Here is a 26456-nt window from a genome sequence, read left to right on the forward strand (position 1 = left end):
CCTTCAAATGAACTATGGTTCGTTTTGAGGTTATACCCTTGGCTTCCTTGGAGGGAGATCTTAAGGAAACCTGACAGTGATTTGTCCTAGGGATGTAACAAGGCATCATCTACCACATTCTTTATCATTGCTTCATCTAAAGCTCTGTGAGGACATTTCTTTTAGAACTCCCTTTGAGGAACTGACGTATTTTCTTCTCATTAGCAATGGAATTATCCAAAATAGCCACATTTCCATTTTCACACTGGTTGCCAGGAAGCTCAAAGGAAACTTACAAACCAATGAGAGCAACCACATAGGATCTCATATATATGTATGTATGTATATATATGATTTCCACTGTTCCCTTAATGAAAACACTCTTAGTTTACATCTTCTCTGACTCTGATATTTTATTTCTTACTTCTATTTTATCACTCTTTTCTGAGTTTCTCTAGAAATTATCTCAAATCTTTTGTGGAATTATATAAAATGCATTTTTTTAACTAATAAAAATAATGTCCAACAGTACCAGTATTTTACAGGAGTCACTCTCTCTCCAATATCATTTATCATTTAAAAAACAACAAAAACCAAAAAAAAAAATCACACTGTAATGAAGACTTTCTAAAATGCTTCCAAACACATGCTCAGAGTTTGCTCTTAGGTACCAACCAGAAGCGTTGTTAGCTAAAAGGAGAAAAACAGTTGCATTCAACACACTCCAAGATCAGGAGAGATTTCAGACTGCCCACGGTGTGGGACACAGCTGCTCTACGTGATGTGGGAGCTGTCAGCCTCATGGCTCCATGAAATCCAGGCCTTATCCTCCACGCACTGGCTGGACCACACCCAGGAAAGCTCTGGAAATGGTCAAGGATGGGGAGAGTGTGGCTCGAATCCCACGGTGGCCACTGTGGAAACAATCTCCCAGGCAACGGCATATTTGCTGTGTCCATCTCATTCCTTAACTGGCTTTCAGGAGCTAAAAACGGCCCTTGCTTCCTGGGGTGAGGTGAGGGGGAGGAGTGAAAAATGAAAGGTCAAGGAAACCTCTCAAGCGATCTCGCATTTTAATTTTGCTCTAAAATAAAGCTGTCTGCTTCACTTTTTTCATTCTCCAGGCAACACCTCCCAGCTTTCTGATGACCGCAAAGCAGAACATGAAGGACGCTCAAATAAGAGACTTTTGTTGGGGCGGGGTGGTTGGTTTGGGATAAAAGGAGAAGAGGATATTCGGAAATCTGTCGTATCTAATTCTCTTTTCAACCCAGAGCTGAGAGCATCAGGAACACTCAGATTCTCTAACACTTGTTAAAGTGCTACTGTCGCCCAGCTGAACAAGTAAACTAGAATAACTTTCCAGTGCAAATTTCCTTGCCAAACTCTAGCTCATATGTCCATAAGATTTCAGGTAAGAGGCGTGTATCATGCTTAAGCCCATTCCTATATAACCCACGCCCACTGCCAGTCCTGCCATCAAAGACTAAACACGGCGATCATTTTGGAAGATGAGAAACGAATACCAAGTGCCTACTGGACACCATGTATTTCTAATCCCAATAACAACAGCTTTGCAAAGTAAGCATTATTATTATTTCTGTTTTACAGATAAGGAAACTGAGATTTACCTAAGGCCACAAAACTGAAACCAGGGCTTCTATTCTCAAGTTCAGTGTCCTTTTTTGCACCACCCCAGTCTCTGGGGAAACTATCCTAATAGCTGAGAAGACTTCTTCAATGGTCAATTCCCCATTAAGAAAAATGGCAACAACACTCAAGGCTCTTCACGGAGCTCGTGGGGAATAAGAACAAAACGTAATGAAAGTTGTTGTGGTATCATTCAAGAGCAGAAGCAGAAGTGGCTAAGAGTCAAAGTTGAAAACAGGACAGTCCCAGGACAAGTGAACGCCAACAGCTGCAGATCAGGTAAGAAAAAGAAAGAGAAACAAGAAAGCCAAGAAGAGGGTAGGTAGGCAGGGCTGGAAGAGGCATCAGAAAATCCGAGAAAAGATGGACAACTGGGGTCCCAACTGTTGGGGCAAAATCACCTCCAAAACAAAGGTCCCCTGGTTTCAGACACTCAATCCTCTACCGGGGAGGGGGTGATCAGCTCTACCTCAAGGAAGCAGAGGGCACAGCTGCAGTGTCCACTTGCCAAGTGGCTGTTGCCCCTTCGTCAGCAAAGAATGGCCTGGTTTTCATCTGGGGAGCCCCCTCACCCCTCTCTCAGTCATATGGTCAGATGAGGGCAACTCCAACCCCAGTGCCAGTGGGGGTCACATGGTTCGAAGCTGGCCCATCACAGGAGTCCATCTCCCGACCCTGGGGTTTAGGGATGGGCTTGGGATCCAAGACAGACCCCTGAGAGACGCCGGGACAGGCTGAGTCTGGTGCTGCTGGGAGCTGCCTGGTCCACCCACAGAGGGCGCCAGCCTGAAAAGGACGCCCAAGCAGAGGAAACCAGGGGAAATGGGAGCAGATGTCTGACCACAGGTCCAGGCAGATCTGAGGCCAGACCCACCCCTGGACGTTTCAGTTGCAACACGAGCCAACAAATCCCATTTCTGCTCAAGCAGTCCGAGCTGAGCGGTCATGGCCACACTAGGAGGCCAGACAGCACGAGAAAGCTCCACCCTGCCTCCTTCTGTCTGACAGAAGGATCACTTCCTCGAGGAGGTTGGGCAGGTGGATGCTGGCATTTGGAGGCTGTGGCTTCTACGTATGGCACTCCATCGCCCAGAGGCAAAAGCACCAGAGAGTAACAAACAAGTGTGGTCCCCACCCCAGCGGTGACATCTAACTGAAAACCAGGTAATTACCTGATACACGTGGAATGCATTGGTGGCTTTGCCCCGGAGAAACACTGACGGGATCCAGACGTTGATCAGCGCTCGGTTTGATCTGAACAAAAGAAAGATGCAAAGTGGTCATTTCAATTTACCAAAAAAAGAGAGGAAGCTATTTTCTCCTCTAAGAGGCAGACGATGTACGGCAACACCTATTACACTTAATTGTAAGCTAAAGCATCAGTTTCCATCTCATTACTTGGTCCCCCAAGATTATTTTTAAGGGACTTAGTTTAAACTATATATATATATATTTTAGATGTATATATGCAGTTTGTATTCTGGAATGAGAAAGAGCTGCCCTTCAGTCCCTACTAACTGAGTGACCGTGGCCCATAATTTATCTGAACCTCAGTTTGCTCATCTGAAGAGGGGGACGATCACCGGAAGCCCCCACGAGGCGGGGGAGGGTCAGGAGCACTCACGCCCACAGGGCTTCCGGAGCGTTTGGAGGAGCCGTGCTGCCCCCTCACTGTGCCCACTTTAGACCCTGACCCCCACTTTAAGGGCAGGCTCCACGAAAGAGCTCAGGAGACCAACGCTCAGGCTATGCAAGAGATAGCTCTTTGGGGTGGGGAGAGGGGGTTCCAGGAAGCCAAGGCACCGATAACCGCTCTTGCAACTTTTCCAAAAACACTGTGTGTGGCTCGAATAGAGCAAAATCATTTACGGAGCACATACACTGCAGGGCTCCATGCTGTCACCTAGATTATCTCGGTTGATCCTCGCCGGCTATTTGAGAGAACTTCAAGGGTTCTTTCGGTTATGTGACAGTTCCGCCTTACGTGATGACTTGAACCTAACTCTGAGTCACTGGGCGCACACGCCCACCACCACCACTCTTCCACCAGCTGGATCTACATCATGTGAAGCTGATAAGTTAACTGTCACGGAAACTTCCAGATCAATCATTAACAGCTCTCACAACAGTGCTGTGCAATTCTGGAAGGGCTGGGAGGTCCTAGCCCTTGTTTCTGCTAGGAGTTTCTCCAGGGCTAAACGCTTTTCCTGGAGTTCTCCTCATCTCTGAACAGCAGCTCTTAACAATTCGCCAGCCTCTGGTGCTTAGAACACAGTTTGAGACACTAATGATGGAAGAGTCCATGACTCAACAGCCTCACAACCTCCACGGTAAAGAGCATTTCATTTTCACAAAGAAATGCTTCTCTCCTGAAGCAGCATTTCTTCTAAGCTCTGGGCCCAGGTGCTGACCGCCTTCATGGGGCAAAATACACCCTACTGATCACCTCCCCAGGGCTCCAAGTACAAACTGCCATTCTGAGGCACCAAACTGATTTGGATATCAGTTTGTGACACCCGTCCTGGAAAGGTCCCCAAAACTGTGCTAGTGACTAGAGTGTTCCCCTTTCATTTCTGTCGGGAGGGGAGGGTGTAGAAGTGTAACGGACACTCTGGTTTCCATTAACCTCCCAGGATTGGTGAGGGCTGGACCACCTCCCAGGGCTCCAGGAGGTCCCTCAGGTCCCCCCATACGTGTTCTCCCTTTCAGAGCACATAGCTCGCTGTATTAGAATTGATTGTCCTCTCTCTCTTAGACTTAGAAGTGTGAGTTAAGGGAATAAAATAATGATCCCAAGTATGGAGGACCAAATAAGTTGGAGGAGTCAAATCTACCAGGGCACTTGGTATGCAGGGAGGGCCAGGGGAGGCTGGGGATGGAGCTGAGGTCAGCCAGGGCCCTCTCTGCAAGAGAAGAGGGAGAGGGAAATGGAGCTTCCCTCTGGCTTTAGTGGCGATGATCAACCTGAGGGGGAGGAGGAGGAGAGATGAGGTGGCTGGACCCGGCAGAGGTTGCCTGAGAGCAGGGACCATGGCTGATTCATCCCCTCCACCGACGACCTGGCACGACCCCTCCCCACAGCAGGCACGTGATAAATTCTTGCTTTATGAATGAGTCCCTTGCGCCTCACGAGTGGCTCATCTCTGGGATCCCCTCTGCGGCTTTCACCTCTCTCCCCAGCTGGTCCCCCCTTTCCCTCCACCAGGCCACCATCCCATGATCCTTTTCGCTATGTACTCCCCTCCACACTGCCCCCCAAAGGCCCACGCGAAGCAAACTTGTCTTTGATTTTCACCCTTCACCTCTTAACCTCCACGACCCCCCTCACCCGTCTAACAGGCACCTCCACCTCCACCACAGCTGCCTCTTGATCCCCTCCGAGCTTTGCATAACCCCACTCTCGTGAGCTGCGCCTTGTGCATGAGGAAACTCAGGCTGAGAGAGGTTGAGCGGCTCGCCCAAGGTCACACCAGCATGAGTCCTGCAGTTAAGATTTCAACTTGGCTCAGCCTGGCTCTAACAAAATGCTCTTCCGATGCCCCGCCCTCTCTCCTGGGGAAGCTGAACCTTCCTCTACTCAGCACCACTAAATGAGAGAGGAGGGAGGTTCTGCTTGCCCTTAACTCAGGACTCACTCCTCTCTTCACCAGCCCCAGGGGATTACTGGTCCCCAAACCGAGGCAACTTGATCAGAAAGAGTCAGTCTGAAAACCAACTAAATTCCTTAGGGGTTATCAGCAGAGGCGCCAGACAGAATTAAATCCAATCAAAAATCAGACCAATGTACTGAACTACTGTCGTTTCCAATAGCCCAGGAGTTGCAAACTCAAAATTTGAACGGGAGACACCCAGACAATGGAATGAGTGGAGTGGGTCACAGTCAGATAAAAGGGAGAAGTGGGGACTGCAGCAAGCTGACAAGCATGCACCCTGGATGGAAGAAGCAGCTGCTGCTCAGCTCTAGCTGATGGTGGCCTTGCTGGGATTTCTTCTTTTAAAGAAAATGGAGATATTTAAATTTTCATGTGATACCTTCCGACTCTTAAATGTCAGCCAAAAAGAAATTGTTTTTCAATACCCAAAGAGGGAGATAAAAACACATCTGAAGGCCAGACTCAGGCTGCAGGCAAACAACTCCCCACCTCTACAATAACCAAATCAGCCATGCAGATTTCAACAGCGGTTGCTGGTTCCCTCTATGGTCCTGGGACGCAGGCCAAGTAACAGAGTCTTGTTTCTAAAGGGCCCCTCATGAGCAGATGCTGTGGACTTACGTTTCAAAATCCGACAAACTCTGGTCTTCGGATGTTTGACTCAAATCTCCAGGCACCTGCCATAGGGAGAGGGGGAAGGGGAGAGAGAAAATGCATCATGGTTACCATGGTTTGCATAATCACAGGAAATTCTGCTTCTCAATGACCCCTGAGCATTTCCTGTTCAGAATGAGGTGAAGAAGCAGTTACTGGAAAACAATAAGAGATTTTATGGAAGGATGGTTAAAGACGGAGTTACAGTAATAAAAATATGCCCATGAAAGACCTCAATTACCTTCACAGAAAAAAAGGACTGTTAATCCTACTGAGATCATCATGCGTGTGTAAAACCATGTAATTTTGGAGCTATAGAGGCTTAATTAGGAGCTGAGAGGCAAGGTATCAAATGTGCAAAGGCAAAAATATGCATCATCACCGTGATAAACATCACGCACAGACACACGTGGTGTGTAAACACAAAGGGGAATGTCTGTCCCCCAAATGGCTCTATCCTTTCCCCTCACACGTGCGAGCAATTTAAGGCAGCCGAACATGACTTTCTCTTGTGACTCAGAAGGGCCCCATGAGAACAGGATTGGGTGCAAGAAACTAAAACGCCTGGTGGGATGGCAATTCTCATCCAGAGCAGACAGCGAATGGCCAGCACTTGTAGATGCTCAATAAATCGTGATGTTATCGTACCCTGGGAATGAGCTTCCTTTTGTGATAGGATCGAATTTGAACTGGAGAGAACTTAAGACTGTGGATCAAAACTAAGAAGAACCAAGAGGGTAGAGAAGGGTGCGGGGTGACGAGGGAAAGTTTCACACTGTGCACCTGTCGGGGCATTCTCCTTATCCTCAATCTTCATCAATCGTGATAAGGATCCGGGGGTGGGTAATGCTCCCTGCCCCCCAGATGAGGGAACTGAGGATCACAGAGGCTGAACTTGTCCAAGGCCACACATGTAGGAAAGGGATACGAATCCGGGTCTGTCCAGGCTTTTCTGCTACAAACGCTTAGCAAACAGAGGAAAAGCCAGCTCAAAGGTGACAGGAGAAGGTGAGACTTGGCAAAGTCTTGCCTGTACAGAGGATAAGAAGACACTAGAAGGTAGTCCTTAGAGAAACAGCAGGCTCCTTCTGGAGGCAGGAGGACGCAGTGGTTATGCAGCCTGGGCTCTGGGACCACACGGCTCAGGATCCAATCCCGAGCTCCTGTGTGGCCACAAGCAAGTCACTTGACTTCTCTGCATCACACTGTCCTTGTCTGTAAAATGGGTATGTATAATACTAATACGCACAAGGTTGTTCTGAGAACAAGAGGAGTTGATATGTGTAGAGCATGTGGAACAGTGCCAGGCAGGTAGAAGGGTCTCCTTGACTGACCTGTGCGCTATAATAATATGACAACTCGAGAAGTTGTCTGTTACCCTTGACACCACACATGAATCTGCCCACAACCTGGAGGTGTCTCACCCCATACATGGCAGCCCTGAGGGGGAATGGCCCAAGCTGAGCCCTTTCCAGGTCCCTGGAACTAAGCAATTCAATTGGGCTCCGGGCTGCAGGCTTTGTTAAGGAGCTGCTGTTAAGAGATTCTTTCAAGCCCAACAAGGAGAAACCCGCCTAACCGCTTGAGAGAACATCAGTTTCAAAAGATCAGGAACTCCCTGGGCTGTGGGTCGGGGTGGCCCTGCTGTTAGAGGGACTGTTATTTTCCTCTGGGCGGCTGTGGTGAGAGCTGGTACAATCTATCAGGGGAAGCCACGAGGCTGTGTGTACTGAGATATCTAAAGACACCTACATCCTTTGACCCAGAAATCACAGTCCTCTGCTATCCAGAGGAAACAAAGACGCCAACCAAAAGGATCTAAAGGTCCAACTAGAGAGGAATGATTCAAGAAATTATGACATGTCCGTATGAGATGCCTGGTTTAAAAAGAAACGAGTTACATACACACACACACACACACACACACACACACACACACACACACACACACACACACACACACACACACACACACACACTCATGAAGGTACGAGCACAAAAATAATTCTGGAAAAGGATCTAAGAAAATAACAGTGGCTATTATTGATAACAGATTAGGAGTGGGACTGGGGAGAGAAATGATGCTTTTTTTTTTTTTTTTTTTTTTTCTTTTTGCGGTATGCGGGCCTCTCACTGTTGTGGCCTCTCCCGTTGCGGAGCACAGGCTCCGGATGCGCAGGCCCAGCGGCCATGGCTCACGGGCCCAGCCGCTCCGCGGCATATGGGATCCTCCCAGACCAGGGCACGAACCCGTATCCCCTGCATCGGCAGGCGGACTCTCAACCACTGCGCCACCAGGGAGGCCCTGATGCTTATTTTTCATTTGCTATCTTTCTGGAAGATTAAAAAAATTTATCTTTTGAGTGAATTGCTTTAAAAGAATTTAAATGTGCTTTTGAAGAATGAGATAGCATTCCACGCGCAGTTATGAAAACACCTCCAAGATGGACCATCACGTGAAAGCAAAAGTAGGGTACAGACGGTGTGTCTAATACACCAACTTGGGTGAGAAAACAGAGAATGAAGAATATCAAATTGTATTTGTTTTTGCATCAAGAAGGTAAAGAAGTGAAGTTCAAGGCACCAATCAAAGGGGCATCAGCCTGTGGGTGCTGGGGCGGGGGTGGGGCCCAGGCAGTGGGGTGGGAGCGAGGCTATTTAGTCAACACTCTTTTGTATCGTTCGAGTTTCAAAATAATCTAATACTAACAATTAAAAATGTAAATTAGAATGCATTATCCCACCAAAAGAGTGCTTTTGATAAATTGCTAATGGCATAGAAAAAAAAAGCTCCTGGTCTCTGTTTAATAAAAAGCCGCTATGGGGAATTCCCCGATGGTCCAGTGGTTAGGGCTTGGCGCTTTCACTGCCGAGGGCCTGGGTTCAATCCCTGGTTGGGAAACTAGGATCCTGCAAGCCACAGGGCACGACCAAAAAAAAATTTAAAAAGAAAAATAAAAAAGCTGCTACGGACTGCAAATGCCTAGTGCGAGTCTTGAATATAGCTCATAATGACTGTGGATCAGTATTAGGATGAAAGAGATCCGAAAGACAGTGGGGTATCAGAGAGGGCAGCCAGGTGGATTTGTAGCATGGATCTGAACTTTCCTGTACTTTCTACAATGAAGATGCATTAATTGTGTAAATACTAACAGATACCTACTATATTGTACATATACACATACATAATATATGCCTACATTAATTATATACATAATACATTAAGTGTGTATCGCATTACTGCATAAAGTGAATAAGACAGTCTTTCCAATCCTCCCCCACAGGATGGGAGAGGCTGTGCCCTCAGGTCTTCTATTCATGGGGGACAAACAGGGCTAAGGCTGGCTCTGAAGCACCCCCTTCCAGACACCAGTCTCCCCTCAGCCCTTCCCCATGGAACCCAGTGCCTCCTCTGGCGGGGCTGCACGGTGGCTCTCCACCTCTCTTCTCTGAGCTTTCCCTCAGCATCTGAGCCTGGGGAAGGTTCTTCGGTACAATGTGAGGATCAGGTAAGCAGATCGGAGGAAGGACCCACAGACTGTGAAAGCACCAGTGGCATCATTACACTGCCTTTAAATGCAGGCTCTTCTCAAACGGGACGTGAACAGAACTTGGACCCGGGGAACCTCATTCATAAGAAGCAAGGTTCTGACTGTCTGCCCCGCCAGGCTGAGGGGAAGGGTGACCAGAAGCAAAAGATAAGGTGAGGTTTTTAAGGACAGATGTCACTCTGAACAAAGAGCTTCTGAAAACAATCAATTTTTAAAAGAAAGTATCTTCCTGACAGATAAATTTCCCTGCAGGGATGCTTATTTGTAGGGGGACCCTCTTGGACAATGGATGTTAAGTATCTGGGAGTTGTTAAATCCTCCCAACTCAGGAGTTTTTCTTCTTTTTTAAAAAAAATTTTCCTTCTTAAACAATTTTTTTTTCTTTAAAAAATTTTATTTTTAGGGCCTCCCTGGTGGCGCAGTTGTTGGGGGTCCGCCTGCCGATGCAGGGGACATGGGTTCGTGCCCCGGTCTGGGAGGATCCCACATGCTGCGGAGCGGCTGGGCCCGTAAGCCATGGCTGCTGAGCCTGTGCGTCCGGAGCCTGTGCTCTGCAACGGGAGAGGCCACAACAGTGAGAGGCCCACGTACCACAAAAAAAAAAAAAAAAAAAAAAATTTATTTTTATTTATTTAATTTTATTTTTGGCTGCATTGGGTCTTTGGTGCTGTGTGTGGGCTTTTCTCTAGTCGCAGCGAGCAGGGGCTACTCTTCGTTGTGGTGCGCAGGCTTCTCATTGCGGTGGCTTCTCTTGTTGCAAAGCACGGGCTCTAGGCACACGGGCTCAGTAGTTGTGGCTCACAGGCTCTACAGCGCAGGCTCAGTAGTTGTGGCTCACGGGCTTAACTGCTCCGCAGCATGTGGTATCTTTCTGGACGAGGGCTCAAACCCATTTCCCTTGCACTGGTAGGCAGATTCTTAACCACTGTGCCACCAGGGAAGCCCCCAGGAGTTTTTCTTCTGATTACTGGCGTTATTGGCATCAGCAAGCCAGGAGACATTTATGTGTCTGCCTGAGTTCAGGGAGGCTGGCTGGAAAAAGAGTCCATGAACTTTCTGACCTCAGTGGAATAGATCTTAAAAATCAGGCCAGGCTCTACAGCAACTGCAGTATGATAATTGATGGCCAAACTTATTAAACATCTTAACGTGCTCTCTTTTCATTCTGTCTACCCAGATTGGAGCTAGATAGCATCTGGGGTTTACAGTAAGCATCCAGAAAGCTGATTTGACTTCATATTCTGGCAGTGAAAGACTTGTGGGGTAGAGATTTTGGAAGAAAAATCAACTTTCTATTGATACTGGCCACAAACATCCCTCGTGCCTTCCTGAAGCCCTGGGGAGTCTTGGAGGACACATCTCTGCAATGGAGGCTTCTTTTTGATTCCCTCCAACGTGGAGCACAAGTAAGTGTGGTTGTCCTCATTTGCTTCTCCCTGGCCCTGCAGAGAAGGCGGCTCATCATCTGGCCTGCGGTCTGGGGGTTCGGCGGTCAGTATGTGAGTGCAGAGAAAGGAAGAGCCCATGGCTGGAGAAACAGAGCAGCCAGGATTTCTGGGTCTTTCTGTAGCAAACACCCCAGGCGCTGCATACACAAGGATGTGGAGGGACAGGCGAGACCCACAATCAGAATCCTTTTCCATCTCTGGGTATACAAGTCAGCCTCCACTGATCATGAAAGTCGTCACATGGCTCTCTGAAGGTCCTGCTAGAAAGCAACAAAGATGGAGGGCAGAGGGGGCCAATGCGCACTGAACATCTACTATGCGCCAATGTATTGGCACATTATTAATCCTCAAATAAATACTGTGAAGGACGTAATATCGCAAGTCATGCTTCCCTCCTTTCTTCCCCCAGCCTCTTTGTATGGCTGGCTCTTTTCACATCTTTTCAGATTCCGCTAAAAGATGACCTCCTATGAGATACCTTCCCTGATCACCAGAAATAAGCAGATTCCACACTGCCACCCTCTACCATTCCCGGTGCTCAGGCTGCAATTATTCCACACTCTGTATTGGTCCCTCCCTGCGAGCCTGGGGACAGCAGCTTCCACGAAAGGTCATTCACACAGGCCCTGGCATGTTGTGGGCACTGACTGAGCACTTGTGACTGAAGGAAACAAGTGAATGATGAGGGATGCTCCATTTCCACGGAAGTGTCAATCAAGTTTTAAACTGCTCTGGAGCAAATTCGAAATCATCATGCACGAGAAGGATGAGTTAGTTTGGAGACAAGAGGAACCAAAGGAAGAGAACCATGTTCCTTGTCTTCTAATTATAGGGCTCTCGGATTCACTGCTCAAAAGACAAGGCAAAAAGGCAGACAATACAGGACAGCAAATCTTTGTCCCAATCGTGAAAAGACACCCATAATTTATGTTTTCCAGTCACTTTCTCACACATCCCTCTTTTCACATAGCCTTCCCTTCAGCAATTAGCTCTCACTTTGCACTGCCAGAAACGACAACTATTTCCCATCCCACTGACACCTTGCTTTCTCTTCTCACTTTTTAAGAAGAAACAACATGTGAAATGCACGGCTCTGTCTCCAGCTTGGTCGCTGGGCCAGAGGACAAACAGGCTCAGGGCTGCTGCTTTGAACACAAAGCAGGCCTGGGCTTTCCTCCCCTCAGGGAGGCTGCTGCCAGGTCTGGACCACTTTCAGGGTTGTGTGTTTATCTGTTAATTTGTTCTCTGTTTTACAAATATACAATTAGAGGCATCAGCTGAGGCCCGAGACTCTCTACTGGGAGTAAAGAATGGGCAAATAAGAGCTTTAAAGAGTCTTTAATTCAATTCTCTGAGTAGCCCTGGAAGCTTGCATAAAGGCAGGCTAGCACACTTCTGTGAATTAGTTTTTGATGTGTCTGTTTTTCCCAAAAAGACTCTGAGGGTCTCAGGAACAATATTCTCAGAACCCCAGATGGTATCAGGCACATACTGATTGCTCAGAGCATGTTCCCAATGGATGGATAGATGAACAAATAGACAGATGGGGGACGGGATGGTTGGAGGAGGGCAGGGATGAGAAGGGAGGGGGCGTGAGAAAATTATCTAATTTACTAAGAATGGACATCTAGTTTCTTTCCAAGCAATTAAGATGCATGGACAACATACGTACATACAAAGGGCTTGCTAAGTGGCAGTTACTCTCATTGTTCAGGGGCAGAGTTCAAGGATGCTGGACAGAATAGACAGGTGTCTGGGGCCCAGCAGTCCCCATGCAAGAGTGAGGGGCCAGCTGCTCCACCACAGATGCACACACCGTTACTCAGACCTTAGTCTGCAAATCCGTACTAGGTTCCTCTTATGGGCCAGACACTCTGGGTACCAGACAGGCAGCAGGGAGCAGGGGAGATGAAGGCCTGGGGCCCATGGAGCACACAATCCATCCAGGGAGACAGTCTAGAAATAACTGAGAGCACAATGACAGTGTGAAAAGTCCATGGAGAAGAATCAAGATAACTAAGGTGTCTGGGAAGGCAATTCGGGAAAGAGGTTTGGAGGGACCGGCGCTGGAGCTGAGGCCTGAGGGAGGACGGCGGGGCTCTGGTCTTTGCTCAGGTAGAGGGAAGCCTCCAAAAGGATTTAAGCAAGGGAGAGACTGGGCAAGTCCCCATTTGAAAAGTCACTCTGGGCAGCAGGCAAGAGGGAACAGCCAGGAGGCTGCTGAGCACACGTGCACACCCATACACACACACACTCATATGCACAAATGCACACGCACATGCGCACACACACCCATATGCACAAACCCATACGCACACACACACCCATACACACACACACTCATACACATACACCACCATACACACACACACCCATAAACACACATACGCATACACCCATACACACACACCACCATACACACACACCTCCATACACACAAACACACATCCACATGCACGTGCACACACACAACCATATGCACACACACCCATACGCACACACACCCCCATACACACATACACTCACACACACACACCACCATACGCACACACACCCATAAACACACATACTTATACGCATACACCCATACACACACACCACCATACACACACACCCATACACGCACTCATACGCACAAACACACATCCACATGCACACACACACCAATATGCACACACAGCCATACACACACACCCATACACATACACACACCCATACGTGCACACACTCCCATACGCATACGTACACACCCGTATGCACACACACCCATACGCACACACACATACACACACCCATCCATACGCATACACCCATGTGCACACACCCATATGCACACACACCCCCATACACACACACACCAATATGCACACACACCCCATACACACACTCATATGCACACACACCCACATGCACACACACACCCATATGCACACACACCATATGCACACACACACCCATACACAAACCCATGCACACACACACATGCAGATGCCATCTCAACTTGGCACACCAGATAATTTGCCAACGTCTGCCCATTGCCTTTTCAGCAACAGATATTTTAAAGCCTCACCTGTAAAGAAAGTACAAATCCACAAGTGTCTCCAGTTTCTCTAGGCTTAATTACTAATAGAAAGCTATTCTTCAGTTATGAATTCTCAGCCAATCTCTAGCGAAAGACTTAGGCTTCCTAAGAAGGAGCTGAGAGCATTTGACTCATCTAAACCCTCTCCTGCTACACATGAGGACACCCAGGGCTGAGGAGTGGCTGGGTCCCCCCCACCGGCAGGTTTCTATGGCCCCACACCACAGCAGGGGTCATGCCTGCTCCTGACAGATCTCCAGAGTTTCTAGTAGGTGCTGCAAGGGCTTAGTGGCCAGAGCCTCCCCTCCCCCAATGCCCTTCTTCAGCAAGAGCAGCTTCTAGGGACTTCCCGGGCTGCCCAGTGGTTAAGAGTCTGCACTTCCACTGCTGGGGGCGCAGGTTCGATCCCTGGTTGGGGAACTAAGATCCTGCATGCCATGCAGCCAAAAAGAAAAAGAGCAGCTTCTATCATACTTTGATGCATCTCCCATATCGAGTTTCCAAGGCAGAGCTCCTTTTAAAGAAAAGGGTACACAAGCATGATTTACTTAAGAAGAAAGAAGATTAGAAAACACTCAACAAGCTGCCTCATTTCACCTTTAACTCCCATTGAACAGCCAAAGAAATGGTGGTACAGAGCAACCAGAAGATGCCAAGGGGAAGCAGAGTTGTGCAAACTCTAGAATCCAAAACTGCTCTCACCAGGACTGCAGTGTAAGTGGAGAGTGAATGTAGGATTTCCTTAAATACACAGCAAACACAACTGAAACTGTCACTTAGAAATTAGCCAGGGACCACCAAGCAGCATTTAACAGCATTAAGATGTATCAAGGAGGTTTAAGCGGCAGGTCTGCGGAGCTCATTACTGCAGACAGGAGCGGATCTGAGTCTATCTGGTGATGCGCTGGAGACACTAGGCTGGAAGGACAACAGAAGGACCCCTCCAGGCCCGTTACCCCAAATACTGTCTTCCTGCAAACAGAACAGCCCTCATGAGCTCGCACAGACACGTGTGCTGCTGGGGGAAACCCTCCAGGGCAGAGGGGGGGGGCTTGTTCATTTTTACATTCCTGGTCCCCAAACCCAGTACCTCCCCAGAATCAAAATCAACAGTTGGCAAACTATGGCCCACAGGCCAAATCCAGCCTGCGTTTGTAAATAAATTTTCATTGGAACACAGTGACACTGGTATGACATGTGTGTATCACCTATGGCTGCTGTCCACTCTAACCCCAAAGTTCAGTCCGTGTGACGGAGACAGTACGACCCACAGCACCTAAAATATTTACTCTCTGGGCATTTACGGAAAAAGCTGGCCAACTTCTGCTGTCGTTGATGGCTGAACAGATGTAGAAAAATCATCAGTAATTTCAAGGAAACACTTCCTTCTCTGTGGGGAGGAACAAATGTTTGAGCTCCACAGCTTTGTGAAACGACTTTCAGTACTTGAGAGTAAAGAGAGGCCCCAGATCTGGATGGAGGGGGAGGGATAAGAAATGACATTTATGGATCCAGGCCCTTATTTACATTCATTTACATCATCCTCACAGCAACCTTTTAACATGAGGATTTCGCGTCCCATGTTCTACAAGAGGCTCAGAGAGGCTCTGCAATGTGCCCGTGCACACAGCAAGCATTCAAACCCAAGTCTGGCTGAAATCGGAGCTGTGCTCTTTTTACTGCACCTGCCGCCTCCCCGCAGAGACAAGGGTGCAAAACGAGAATCCAGGCTAATCCCTGAAGGAAGGAATCTGTTCCTTGTAACGGGAAATGAAGACACTCGGGCAGTCAGAGCATGTATACACCTGGGCTCCCTGCGGCTACTGAAACGTCTGGACTGTATTTCTGCCATTACAAGTGTGATGATTACATAAGCAGATGAGCAGGCACGACTTGCAGATAAAAGCATAATGACTCTGGAATGTTTCCTCCCAGGGTTCTTTCCGGGGATTTAATTTCTACCCCTTCCAAATAAGAGAGCCACACCCTAGAGGCTGCTTCAGGTGCGTGAGGTGGGTTGGAGGGGTGAGTTTCTCAGGAAATTCTTCAGTGAATCCCTTTGGCTGCCCAGGTCCTCGGGAAACATGCAGCGAGGGTCTGGTGTCTAAAGGTCAGGGAGACCTGGGCTTTGCCAGTTACTAACCGTGAAACCTATGCCCCAGTTTCCTCTTCTGTAAAGCGGGGCCAGCACTCACCCAACCCCAACCTCTGCAGCGTCCGTTTAGAAGCTGCCCAGCATGCTGCCTGTGCGGTTACAGTACATCGTCCTCAGCTGCCATTTCTTACCTTCCCTGTCACCTCCCTGCGGGAAGAGGACAAAACAAGACGGGGAACTCGGGCCAGCGCCACACTTTAGCAATCTTGCCTTCAGCTCGGGTGTTTTATTTTTTTAAAACAGAACCCATTTCCCACTACTGAGAATTCACCATGTCTCCTGATCTGTCTCCGGGGCAGCACAGGGCCTCCCACCAGCTGCTCCGAGCAGAGCAGCACCGGCCCCACCAGCAAGAACGGGCACTCGAGCAGGCTGTCCGCGTTCTCCTCAGCCCAGCATTTCTAGCCCCATCCAGCTGTGCCACAAGGAGCAAAGAGAAGTGATGTAGTCCAGTGTCCCTCCCAGTCGGTGCTAAGGCACCGAAAACTGAACGGCCAACTTGGTTTCTACACGTCAGCAACAGAAACCTAGATGTTACTCTCTTTAATTGGATCTGTCCGCTCTGCTGGAACAGGAAGCTTCCTGTTTTCTTTCTTACCCTTCAACTCCCCTCTTATTAAGACTGAGCTTGTATTTCCACATGTCTGTGAATATGGCCCAGGCTGAAAACGCGCCTGTGGGTTTTCCCTTTCCTGTACTTTCAAGATTTCGATTTTTTTGGTAAGCAAACCACTTTTTTTGATTGACGTTTTGCCAAGAGGCCCAGCGTTAGCGGCAGCGCCCTGGCTGCTCTGCAGGGCATCACCCTGGAGGCTGCGGGTTGGGGGACGCAGTGGAGAGCAGATCAGTGACAGCACAGGGCACGGACGCCAGAGCCCAGCGCCTGGGGGCCCTCTTTCCAGTGCTGTGAGCCTAGCAAGTGGCTCGACCTCTCTCTGCCTCTGTTTCCTTCTCTGTAGAATAAATACAGCAATTCCACCTCCCTCGTAGGGTGGTCCTGACAAAGAAGTGAGACAGTTGATGTCAAGTGCAGGCAAGAGTGCCCGGGAGCCGGGGCTCCAAGTGCAGCCATGGCTGCGTCACCCAGAGCAGCCCAGCACACGAAGGCCCAGCGGGAGTCCTCGCAAGGCCAAGTACACTGGGCTGGGCGTGGAGGCGGATCTTGCGCTTCTAGAAGGTCTGAGCGCCTCTCACTCAGCACACCCACGGCGGCTCAGGGGCTGGCGAGGCTTGGGTCTGGGCTGCTGGGTCTCCCGTCAGTTCTGGAGAACACGGTCCATCTGGCTGCCTCACTTCCCAGCACAGTGGATACCATCTGTGTCCTCTACATGAGAAAACCCAGAAAGGTGACTTTGAAAAGTCACCCAGAGGCATCTCATCTTGTCTTCTTTGTCCATCTAGACCTATTATCACCATTTGTCAACAGGCAGTCAGCCAAAGCACATGGCTTTTCCTTCGTTTGCATGTTAGCCCCTGAGGTTTGGGGCAGCTGGAGACCATGCTGGGAGGGGACCACAGGCCACTGGGCACTGCTCCCATGCATGTCACTCAGCATGGAGAGGGGCCGCTGGGGCCAAGCTGGGTGAGAGCCCAGGGCTCTGCCCTCCTCCCACCCACCCCAGCCCCTGTGTTCTCTTCTCAGAGGCCTGGAGCCCCGTGGGACACAGCTTGAAACCCACCACCCTGGAGAAAACCTCCAGTTTCCTGAGGAGGACAATCCCCAGGCACAACCGCCAGGAGCTCTGGATTCACTCCTGCCACCGGCCATGTCCACTCCAGGTTCCTTCCTCACCCAATTCCCCGGACTTATGCCTTTCAAGGTTGGCATCTTTCAAACCCTACAAGGCTGAGGTGCCTCCACTCAGCAAAGCCTTTAGAACCTGACGTTCCTCTTTTACAAAGACAGCTGAAGGCTGCCCCGTGGTGTCCCCACGGCACTTTGTACGTGTGGCTGTTACAGCCCCTCCCACGTGCATGGAGATCACTAGTTTACTCCCTACTTCCCTAGACACCTGCAAGCTGACCGGGCACCAGGCTGTGCTTTCACCCACCTCAGACACCCAGGACCTATCGTGGGGCCTGGCAACAGGGTAATAATCCGTGATAACATCTATCTTTCTATCCTAACAGAAAGGTCTGGAAGGATAAGCACCAAACTCATCAGGATGGTGGTCTCTGGGGAGGGGAATGGAACTGAGGGTGACTGACAAAGAGATTTTAACATGATGTCTGAATATTTACATTCAGAATGTATTCATGTAATACATGTGCCTCCCAAAACATTTTTTTAAAAATAATAGCAGCTGTAGGGGCTTCCCTGGTGGCGCAGTGGTTGAGAGTCCGCCTGTCGATGCAGGGGACACGGGTTCGTGCCCCGATCTGGGAAGATCCCACATGCCAGGGAGCAGCTGGGCCCGTGAGCCATGGCCACTGAGCCTGTGCATCCAGAGCCTGTGCTCCACAACAGGAAAGGCCGAAACAGTGAGAGGCCCGGGTACGGCAAAAAAATAAAAAAAATAAAAAATAATAATAGCAGCTGTAATGACTTGAATGGTGGCCCCCCCAAGTGGTATGTCCACATCTTAAGGCCCAGAACCGGTAAATGTGACTTTATTTGGAAAAACAATTTTGCAGATGTAACTAGGTTAAAGATCTCGCGATGAGATCATCCTGGTTTATCCGGGTGGGCCCTAAAACCCAGTGACGAGTGTCCTTAGAAAAGACACACAGAGGGCCTCCCTGGTGGCGCAAGTGGTTGAGACTCCGCCTGCCGATGCAGGGGATACGGGTTCGTGCCCCGGTCTGGGAGGATCCCATATGCCGCGGAGCGGCTGGGCCCGTGAGCCATGGCCGCTGAGCCTGCGCGTCCGGAGCCTGCGCGTCCGGAGCCTGTGCTCCGCAACGGGGGAGGCCACAACAGTGAGAGGCCCGCATACCGCAAAAAAAAAAAAAAAAAAGAAAAGACACACAGAGAGACGCAGCAGAAGGCCATGTGAAGACAGAGGCAGAGATTGGAATGATGTGGCCACAAGCCAAGGAATGCTCAGGCCCGCCAGAAGCTAGAAGAGGCAGGAAGACTCTTCCCCTGGAATCTCCAGATAATACCTGGCCCTGCCGGTGTTCACACTTTGATTTCAGACTTCTGGCCTCCACAACCCTGAGAGAATAAGTGTGTGTTGTTCTAAGCCACCAAGCTGTGGTGACTTGTTACCTTTATTGATCTCGTGCTCGGTGCCAGGCCCTGGGTTCTACATTTTAAACGTGTCATTACCCTGAGGGGTTGATACTATTATCATCCTCATTTTATAGATGAGGAAACAGACACTGGGAGAGTTGACTGAACCTGCTCAAGGGCACAGGGCTGTAAGTACCAGAGCCAGGAGTGGACTCAGGTGTGGCGTCGAGAGTCCACTCTGGGCTGTAGCACGTAGCGAAAGAACACGGCTTTGGGGTTTGACAGGTCTAGGCTTGCGCGCTTACTGTGCTATCCCAGCCAAGGCCCCCGACCTCTCCAAGCCTCACTCTCCTCAGGTATAAAGCAGGCAAATGATACTTCCCTGCTAGGCTTATTATGGATCAAGTGAAATAATGCAAATAGAGTCTGGTGTACTCTATCCCAGGGCCGGGTACAGAGAAGGCACTCAGCAAGCATCTCCTGAAGTCATGAATAAGGTCGGGTCAGGGTGCTACTCACAGGCGGGGATGGTCATGTCAGAGGCCAGGGCTAGGAAACGGCTGGAAGACATGTTCTTCCATGAGGAACATGTTGACTACAGGTGCAAACTATTTCCTACATTCACTCACCCAACCCAATCCACTACGCTATCGGCTCTCAGAAACACCAGATGGGTGGGAGGATGGATGAGTCCGTCGATTCCACAGAACAGCTCGGGCAGTTGGTCAGCCGTAGGGGTTCCACTGTGCGAGAGTAAAAGGTGATGGCGTCGATGGCAGAAAGGGAGAAAGAATTCTTAAAGCTGAGCTCCTGTCCTCGAACACTACAAAGGCCCGTTCCTGCACCAGCGCCCAGACAAGCTGCTGTGTGATGTTCAGCGATGGACACCAGCAGTGACTCCAAAACAGCACCTTCCACAAGTACTCACGCGTCAAAGTTAACAGCCCTGCCGCGCACACACACCAGTGCCTCCCCAAACCAGCTAAACAATGGCCTCATCAGGGCTGGGCGGCCGCCACTTGCTGCCACTGCTGACTTAGGAAGCGGATCACCAACACCCTCAGTTAGAGCCCCAGACCTCTCCCCGCAGAGATCAGACACGACAAGCAGTCCTGCCAGGGAGAAATCTGTCTAATTTTCGATCTGCCTTTTATCAACAAGCAATAAATAATGAAGTTCTGCTCATCAAAGATGCCAGAGACAGTGCAATTTAACATCTGTTTTATAATTACATCTCCCGAAGTGCGATGTGTCCCCAATCCCCTTTGAAATTGATGACTTCCCAAGAAGACGTTTTTGGAACCGAGTCAAAGCAGCAAGAATACAGTCCTAGACCCACAGCCTGGTCCCTGCTCTGTTTCTAACATGCGGAGTGGCAGCAGGCAAGCCATTTCCCGGCTCTGAGCTTCCATTTCCTCCCCCAGGAAAGGAAAAGGCAGGATAAAGGGGTGTGGCTCTTTGCTGCCCGGCATCCACTCCCCTCCTGGGAAATCACCCCACCATGAGATTTGTGTGGAACAAACCCTACCCAGCCTGATGCAAGGGTGAGCACCAAATAACACAGATCAGTCAGCATATCCTGTCCTTGTGGCCATAGTGACTGGTTCAAGCTGGTTCAATCAGAGTGAAGCCTGGGGATTTTGCTGGCTACGGTGGACAGTCTCGTTCTTTCTCTTGATGATTACTGAGAAGATGGGACCACGGCTCATCCAGCTCTGAACTTTTCAGTTGCCTAATGTAACAAGTTCCTTGCTCTGCTGATGCCACTTTGGCTTGGGTCCTCTGTTTCTGCCACTGAAAGCATCCTAACTGATACAGAAACGATGATCCCTTCCAGGTCTGGCATTTATTTTATTTTATTCCATATGTTTTCCTAGGAAGGTCAAGCCCTCAAAAGAAAAACCCAAAGGAAAGCCTTCAACCCCTGCTGCCAAGGAGAGACTGGAGCTACTTCAGGACACAGACCATGTCGATCTTGTCTTTGATCTCCAGTTCAAAGCACAGTACGTGGAACTTGGGAAACTGAGAAACTCAACACACACGGACTGAATGGATACATCAATCAGACAGAGGTCTGCAAACTGTGGGCCCCTAGATAAGCTTTACTGCTCTAATGAGCATCGCCACCAGAGCCACCATAACCACCACCAGTATCACGGTTCAGTGAGTGCTACCCCAGGAGCCAGGCACCAAAAGCTCTGCAGAGATTATCTGACTGAGGTCCCATCACCACCCTAGGAGGCAAGTAAGCTGCCACCTCTGGAAGTCACCAGGGCCAGCCACAAATAACTCTGCTCCTTCTAGGTGCCCGGTAGGACTGCGCATCCTCACTTACCTGCAGCGACCTGTGTCCAGGGGACTTGCTTTGCCAATGAAATAAGAGAAAAGTGATGTGTCTCATATCCAGGTGGAAGATAGAGTGTGTGCTCGGCCAGGCTGTTTTGTCCCCCTCCCACAGCCTGGGTCTGGGTGTGAGAATGATGACAAGATGCAGCAGAGGGCCAGCAAACCGGTGAAGGACACGCAACATGGATGAGACAGAAACCATTGTTTTCTATAATGGCATTTTGGACTTCTTTGTTACTGCAGCATAACCCAGCCCACCCTGACTAATATACCACACCCCATTTTACAGACGGGAAAACTGAGGCTCAAAGAGGTGAAGGGCCTTGTGCCAAACCATGCTGTTACTGAAGCAGAGAGGCACGTGTAGGCCTGGAGAACACAGACTTGGCCATTGTTGCTCAAGTTCTGAGGAGTTGTGATCCACCCCCACCTCGCAACCAGGTGACTTAGGGCTTTCACTGCCAGCCCTGCCCACACACTCTTAGTTGGAAACGCCGGGCACTAGGAAAACAGAGGTGTTGATCCCTCTGCACCTCAGAAACCAAGAGTCCACCCTGAAACAGCAAAACTGACAAATACCAAGTTCCCCAAACCCCAAGACATGTGAAGGTAGAGACATGTAAGAATATATACAATTCAGTATAATAATACAAAAAGAATGGAGGAGAGCGATGAAAGAAATAAAATAGAACTACTATGGAAGACCAGACCAGAGAACGTCAGTATGCACAAAGTCCTGCCATAGAATTTCCAGATCATAAACTTCTATACAATCATTTCTCTATAATCAAAAAGCAGCAGTAATTTTGACTCAAATGCCTCTTGACCAAAGAGTGAAACAAAACTAGTTACAAGATTCACTGTGTCCACAAAACAAAAAACAAACAGTGAATGCTGAGAGGAAGCACAGCTTCTCCTGGCGTTAGGACCTGCGAGAACGCTCTCCCACGGGTGCCCCTCAAGGTGACAGGGATGTGAGTTAGTGGGTGTCTTCAGCGCAGTCCCATGCTAAGCAGCCTCCTAACAAATGGGCCGGTGGCCCCCGTCCTGGCATTCGTGCCCTGTGTCATCCCTTTCCCTGAGGGTGGGTGGGCCCTACTGACTCACTTCTAACCAACAGATGAAGGCAGAAGTGATGGGAAACCAGTTCCGAGGTTAGGTTATAAAAGACCGCGACTTCCATCTTGCTGGTCTCTCTCATGCTTTCCTGGCTCGCTCACTTCCATGAAGCAAGTGGCTATGATGAACCAGGGTGGTGAGCAACGGCCTCCAGCCAACAGCCACGGAGGAACTAAGGCCCTCAGTCTAAGAGCCCCTGAGAAGCTGAGTCCTGCCAACAAGCACACGGGTGAGTATGGAAACAGACCCTTCCCCCATCAGGCCTGAGGTGTCTGTGGCCCAGACCCAGAGAAAGAACCAACTAAACCACATGGATTCCTGAAACCATAAGATCGTAAATGTCGCTATTTCAAAATGTTGTTTCTGCCTCTACGTTTTGGGACAATTTGTTATGCAGAAACAGACAACTAGCACAGTCCCTAAACAAGTATAATGATGAGTTTTGTTCACTGTTTCTGTGTTACCCCTTCATGAATCGTTGGCATACTGCCCAATCCAACCCAGTGATGCTAACGGGAACCAAAATAAGGGGGCCTAAAACTTTGATCCTGTGATAAAACAAAGAGAAGTACCTCCCACACATCAGCTGGTCACAAGGCACCGTCGTGATGTTTGCCATATTTGCGTACTACCTGCACTATTGTTTATGTTATTTTTTAAATCACCTTTTTTAGTTATAAAATTTACTCAAAAGGAAATCACTCTAGCAAATAGAAAACCAACTACACTTGCTATATAGAGAAGGCAAACTGAATCCAATGAAACCAAAAAACTCTATTAAATTCTAGGTGTCAGTGGTTCTCAACACCATCTGTGTTAGAATCACCCAAGGCAATGAGGGGTGTGCGCCGACCCCACTGCAGAGATTCTCCTTCTGCTGAGGTGGGGTCTAGATACCCAAGAATAGATACTTGTAGCTTATGGGCTCTGGCGAGGGCCTGGATGTCATCATCTCAGCTCAGCTCACGTGAGTGTCTCCTCCACCACACTGCTGACTAGGAGGGCCCAGGGAACAGTCCATTCTCTGCATTACTGGTGCCCAGGTGAGCCCCCAACACATGGAGAATGCTACTGTGTAGGCAGTGAATAAATAAACAAGGTATCATCCTGGATCCTGGGGATGGGCAAGATCAGACCACTGTCCAGGGGTAGAAGTGATATTCCAGATGGGGGCCCGGGGCAGAGGGGGCAAGCCTCCTCCAGCCAGCCCTCGCTCTTCCATCAACAGTCTCCCCAGTTAGGACAACACAAATTCTCTCTGCGACTGATGGATAATTTCCTACTCAAATTGGAAATGCTTAAACTGAGACATCACGAAAATCGGGGTGGGAGACATATGATAGTTCCCTGAACATGACAGCAAATAAAAAATGAAAACAGCAATGTTGATCATCTCGTGACATATAAATCCATGGTCCCTTGTCGGTGTAGGGAACTGGCATAGAATGTTTCGCTTCAGTCAAATTCATCAAGTATTTTTCTTTTTTTTAATAATAAATTTATTTATTTTATTTATTTATTTTTGGCTGTGTTGGGTCTTCATTGCTGCACACAGGCTTTCTCTAGTCGCGGCGAGCGGGGGCTACTCTTTGTTGCGGTGTGCGGGCATCTCATTGTGGTGGCTTCTCTTGTTGTGGAGCACGGGCTCTAGACGTGTGGGCTTCAGTAGCTTTGGCACGCAGGCTCAGTAGTTGTGGCACACAGGCTTAGTTGCTCCGTGGCATGTGGGACCTTCCCAGACCAGGCCTCGAACCCGTGTCCCCTGCACTAGCAGGCAGATTCTTAACCACTGCGCCACCAGGGAAGCCCCATCCATAGTCAGGATGCTATGGTGGGAAGTGAGAACTAATATTCATTCATTCATGCCACAAATATTTAATACTCTTTACCAGGTACTGGGGACACAGTCAAGTATACAACAGACAAAGGGAGACAGAAAATCAACAACTCTACGCCAAGCAGTGATAAATGCCATGAAGAAAAATAAAGCAGGGGGCGGAGGTGCTATTTTATTCAAGGTTATGATAAGCTGATATTTGGCCCCTCCTTTGGGTGATTTAGAGGTATTATCTCATTTAATTCAAACCTCATACAACTCTCTCTTGTGGGCATCACCCCATTTAGGGATGGGGACATGAAGACTCAAAAAGTAAGACCTACCAGCTCCACGCTTACTAGTCCTAAGGACTTGGGGACATTATCTATCTTACTTGGGCCTTAGTTTCCTTATCTCTAAAATGGAATCAGTAATATCTACCTCATGGGCTTGCTACTACATGTAAAACACTTGGGGAAAGATTTGGTGTATAAAAAGTGCTCAATAAATGTTACCCGTTGAAGGCAGGAGTGTAAATGTCACTCCCACTTTTAAGGACTTCATTATCTGATGGAGAAGCCAAAGGATACACCCATGAAACTAGTGGGTGATAATATCCATGAACGCACCATATTGATTTACACTGCCAGTCCCCCCACCTGATAGGCCCATCTTCCCGACCAAGTTCTACCCATCCTTCAAAACCCAAGTCAAGCCTTTCCTCTCTGAAGCCTTCCAGGACAATCCCAGCAGTTAATTAACCCAACATTGTGCCACCATTACACCTGATTCTACATAATTCTCTTATTTGTTTGTTACTTCAGTCATTCAACAAATACGTATCAAGAGCCTGCCCTCTGCCAGACCCTCCTCGTACTCCACTGCAGTTACGTGGTAACATGTCTCTGTGTGTCCTCCACTGGACAACAAACTTTTGTCCAGTGGCAGAAAAAAATCAACTGGGTCTAAGTCAACAGAACAAATTCATTAATAAGTAAACAAAGGACAACATAAGAAAAGTAGACAAAATGGGTGGTTCAGAGGGGGAAAAGGATTACAGGAATTCAGAAGAAGTTAAAAACAGAAACAACTCAGTACTGACCAGGCCACTGAGGGCTTTAGAATGAGCTGGATTTTGAAGGGTGGGGAAGATCTGTAAAGGTGGGAAGAAAGGAGAAGGCAACACATACCCAAACTCTTAGAGTAAGGCTCTCTGGGAGAGGGACACTTGTATTTTATACTCTCTTCAGTTGTATAGTACTTAATATCTTTCAAAAATAGATTCTTATATTATTTGTATCATTTAATAAAAAAAAAATTTAAAGCATGTCTTCTGAAAGACAAAAGGCAGAGAAGCAAGACAATGCAAGTAGAAGGGCACGAGCAAAGATGAGGGGCAGGACTCCGTGGCCCAAGAGCGAGTGGCGAGGACAAGGCCAGAGTCAGGTCCTGCTGCAGCATCTGCCAGATTCTTTCTAAAACAAGGCTAATACTATATATAAAATAGATAAACAACAAGGACCTACTACATAGCACAGGGAACTATATTCAATACCTTGTAATAACCTACAATGGAAAAGAATCTGAAAAAGAATATACACAACTGAATCACATTGCTGTACACCTGAAACTAACACAACACTGTAAATCAACTCTACTTCAATAGGAAAAAAAAAAGGCCAAAAAAAGATCTGCATGTCCGGAGGCACTGGGAGCCACAGCTGGCTGTGAGTCTCACTGTAACAGGGGAAGGAGGGGATTCTCATCGGAGGCACATGCTCTCATGCTGGCAAAGGCCATGACACCCTGGGACAGGAAAAAAAAAAAA

The 26456-nt window shown here is 48.7% G+C and overlaps 1 protein-coding gene across 2 annotated transcripts in view; it reads right to left on the minus strand.

The window, feature by feature from the left end:
* Positions 1-26456, minus strand: part of SNX29 (sorting nexin 29) — a 564284-nt gene that overhangs the window by 172453 nt on the left and 365375 nt on the right. For both annotated transcript variants that reach the window (XR_009530118.1, XM_060078037.1), the window contains exons 17-18: positions 5904-5959; positions 2802-2883 (exon numbers count right to left, since the gene is read on the minus strand). Coding sequence is in view for 1 of the 2 variants with exons in the window: in XM_060078037.1 (XP_059934020.1) it covers positions 2802-2883; positions 5904-5959 (138 nt within the window). In the remaining variant the exon portion in view is untranslated. The remainder of the gene's footprint in view (positions 1-2801; positions 2884-5903; positions 5960-26456) is intronic.

This window comes from Mesoplodon densirostris, chromosome 16 (assembly GCF_025265405.1).
Source record: "Mesoplodon densirostris isolate mMesDen1 chromosome 16, mMesDen1 primary haplotype, whole genome shotgun sequence".
Classification (NCBI taxonomy): Eukaryota; Metazoa; Chordata; class Mammalia; order Artiodactyla; family Ziphiidae; genus Mesoplodon; species Mesoplodon densirostris.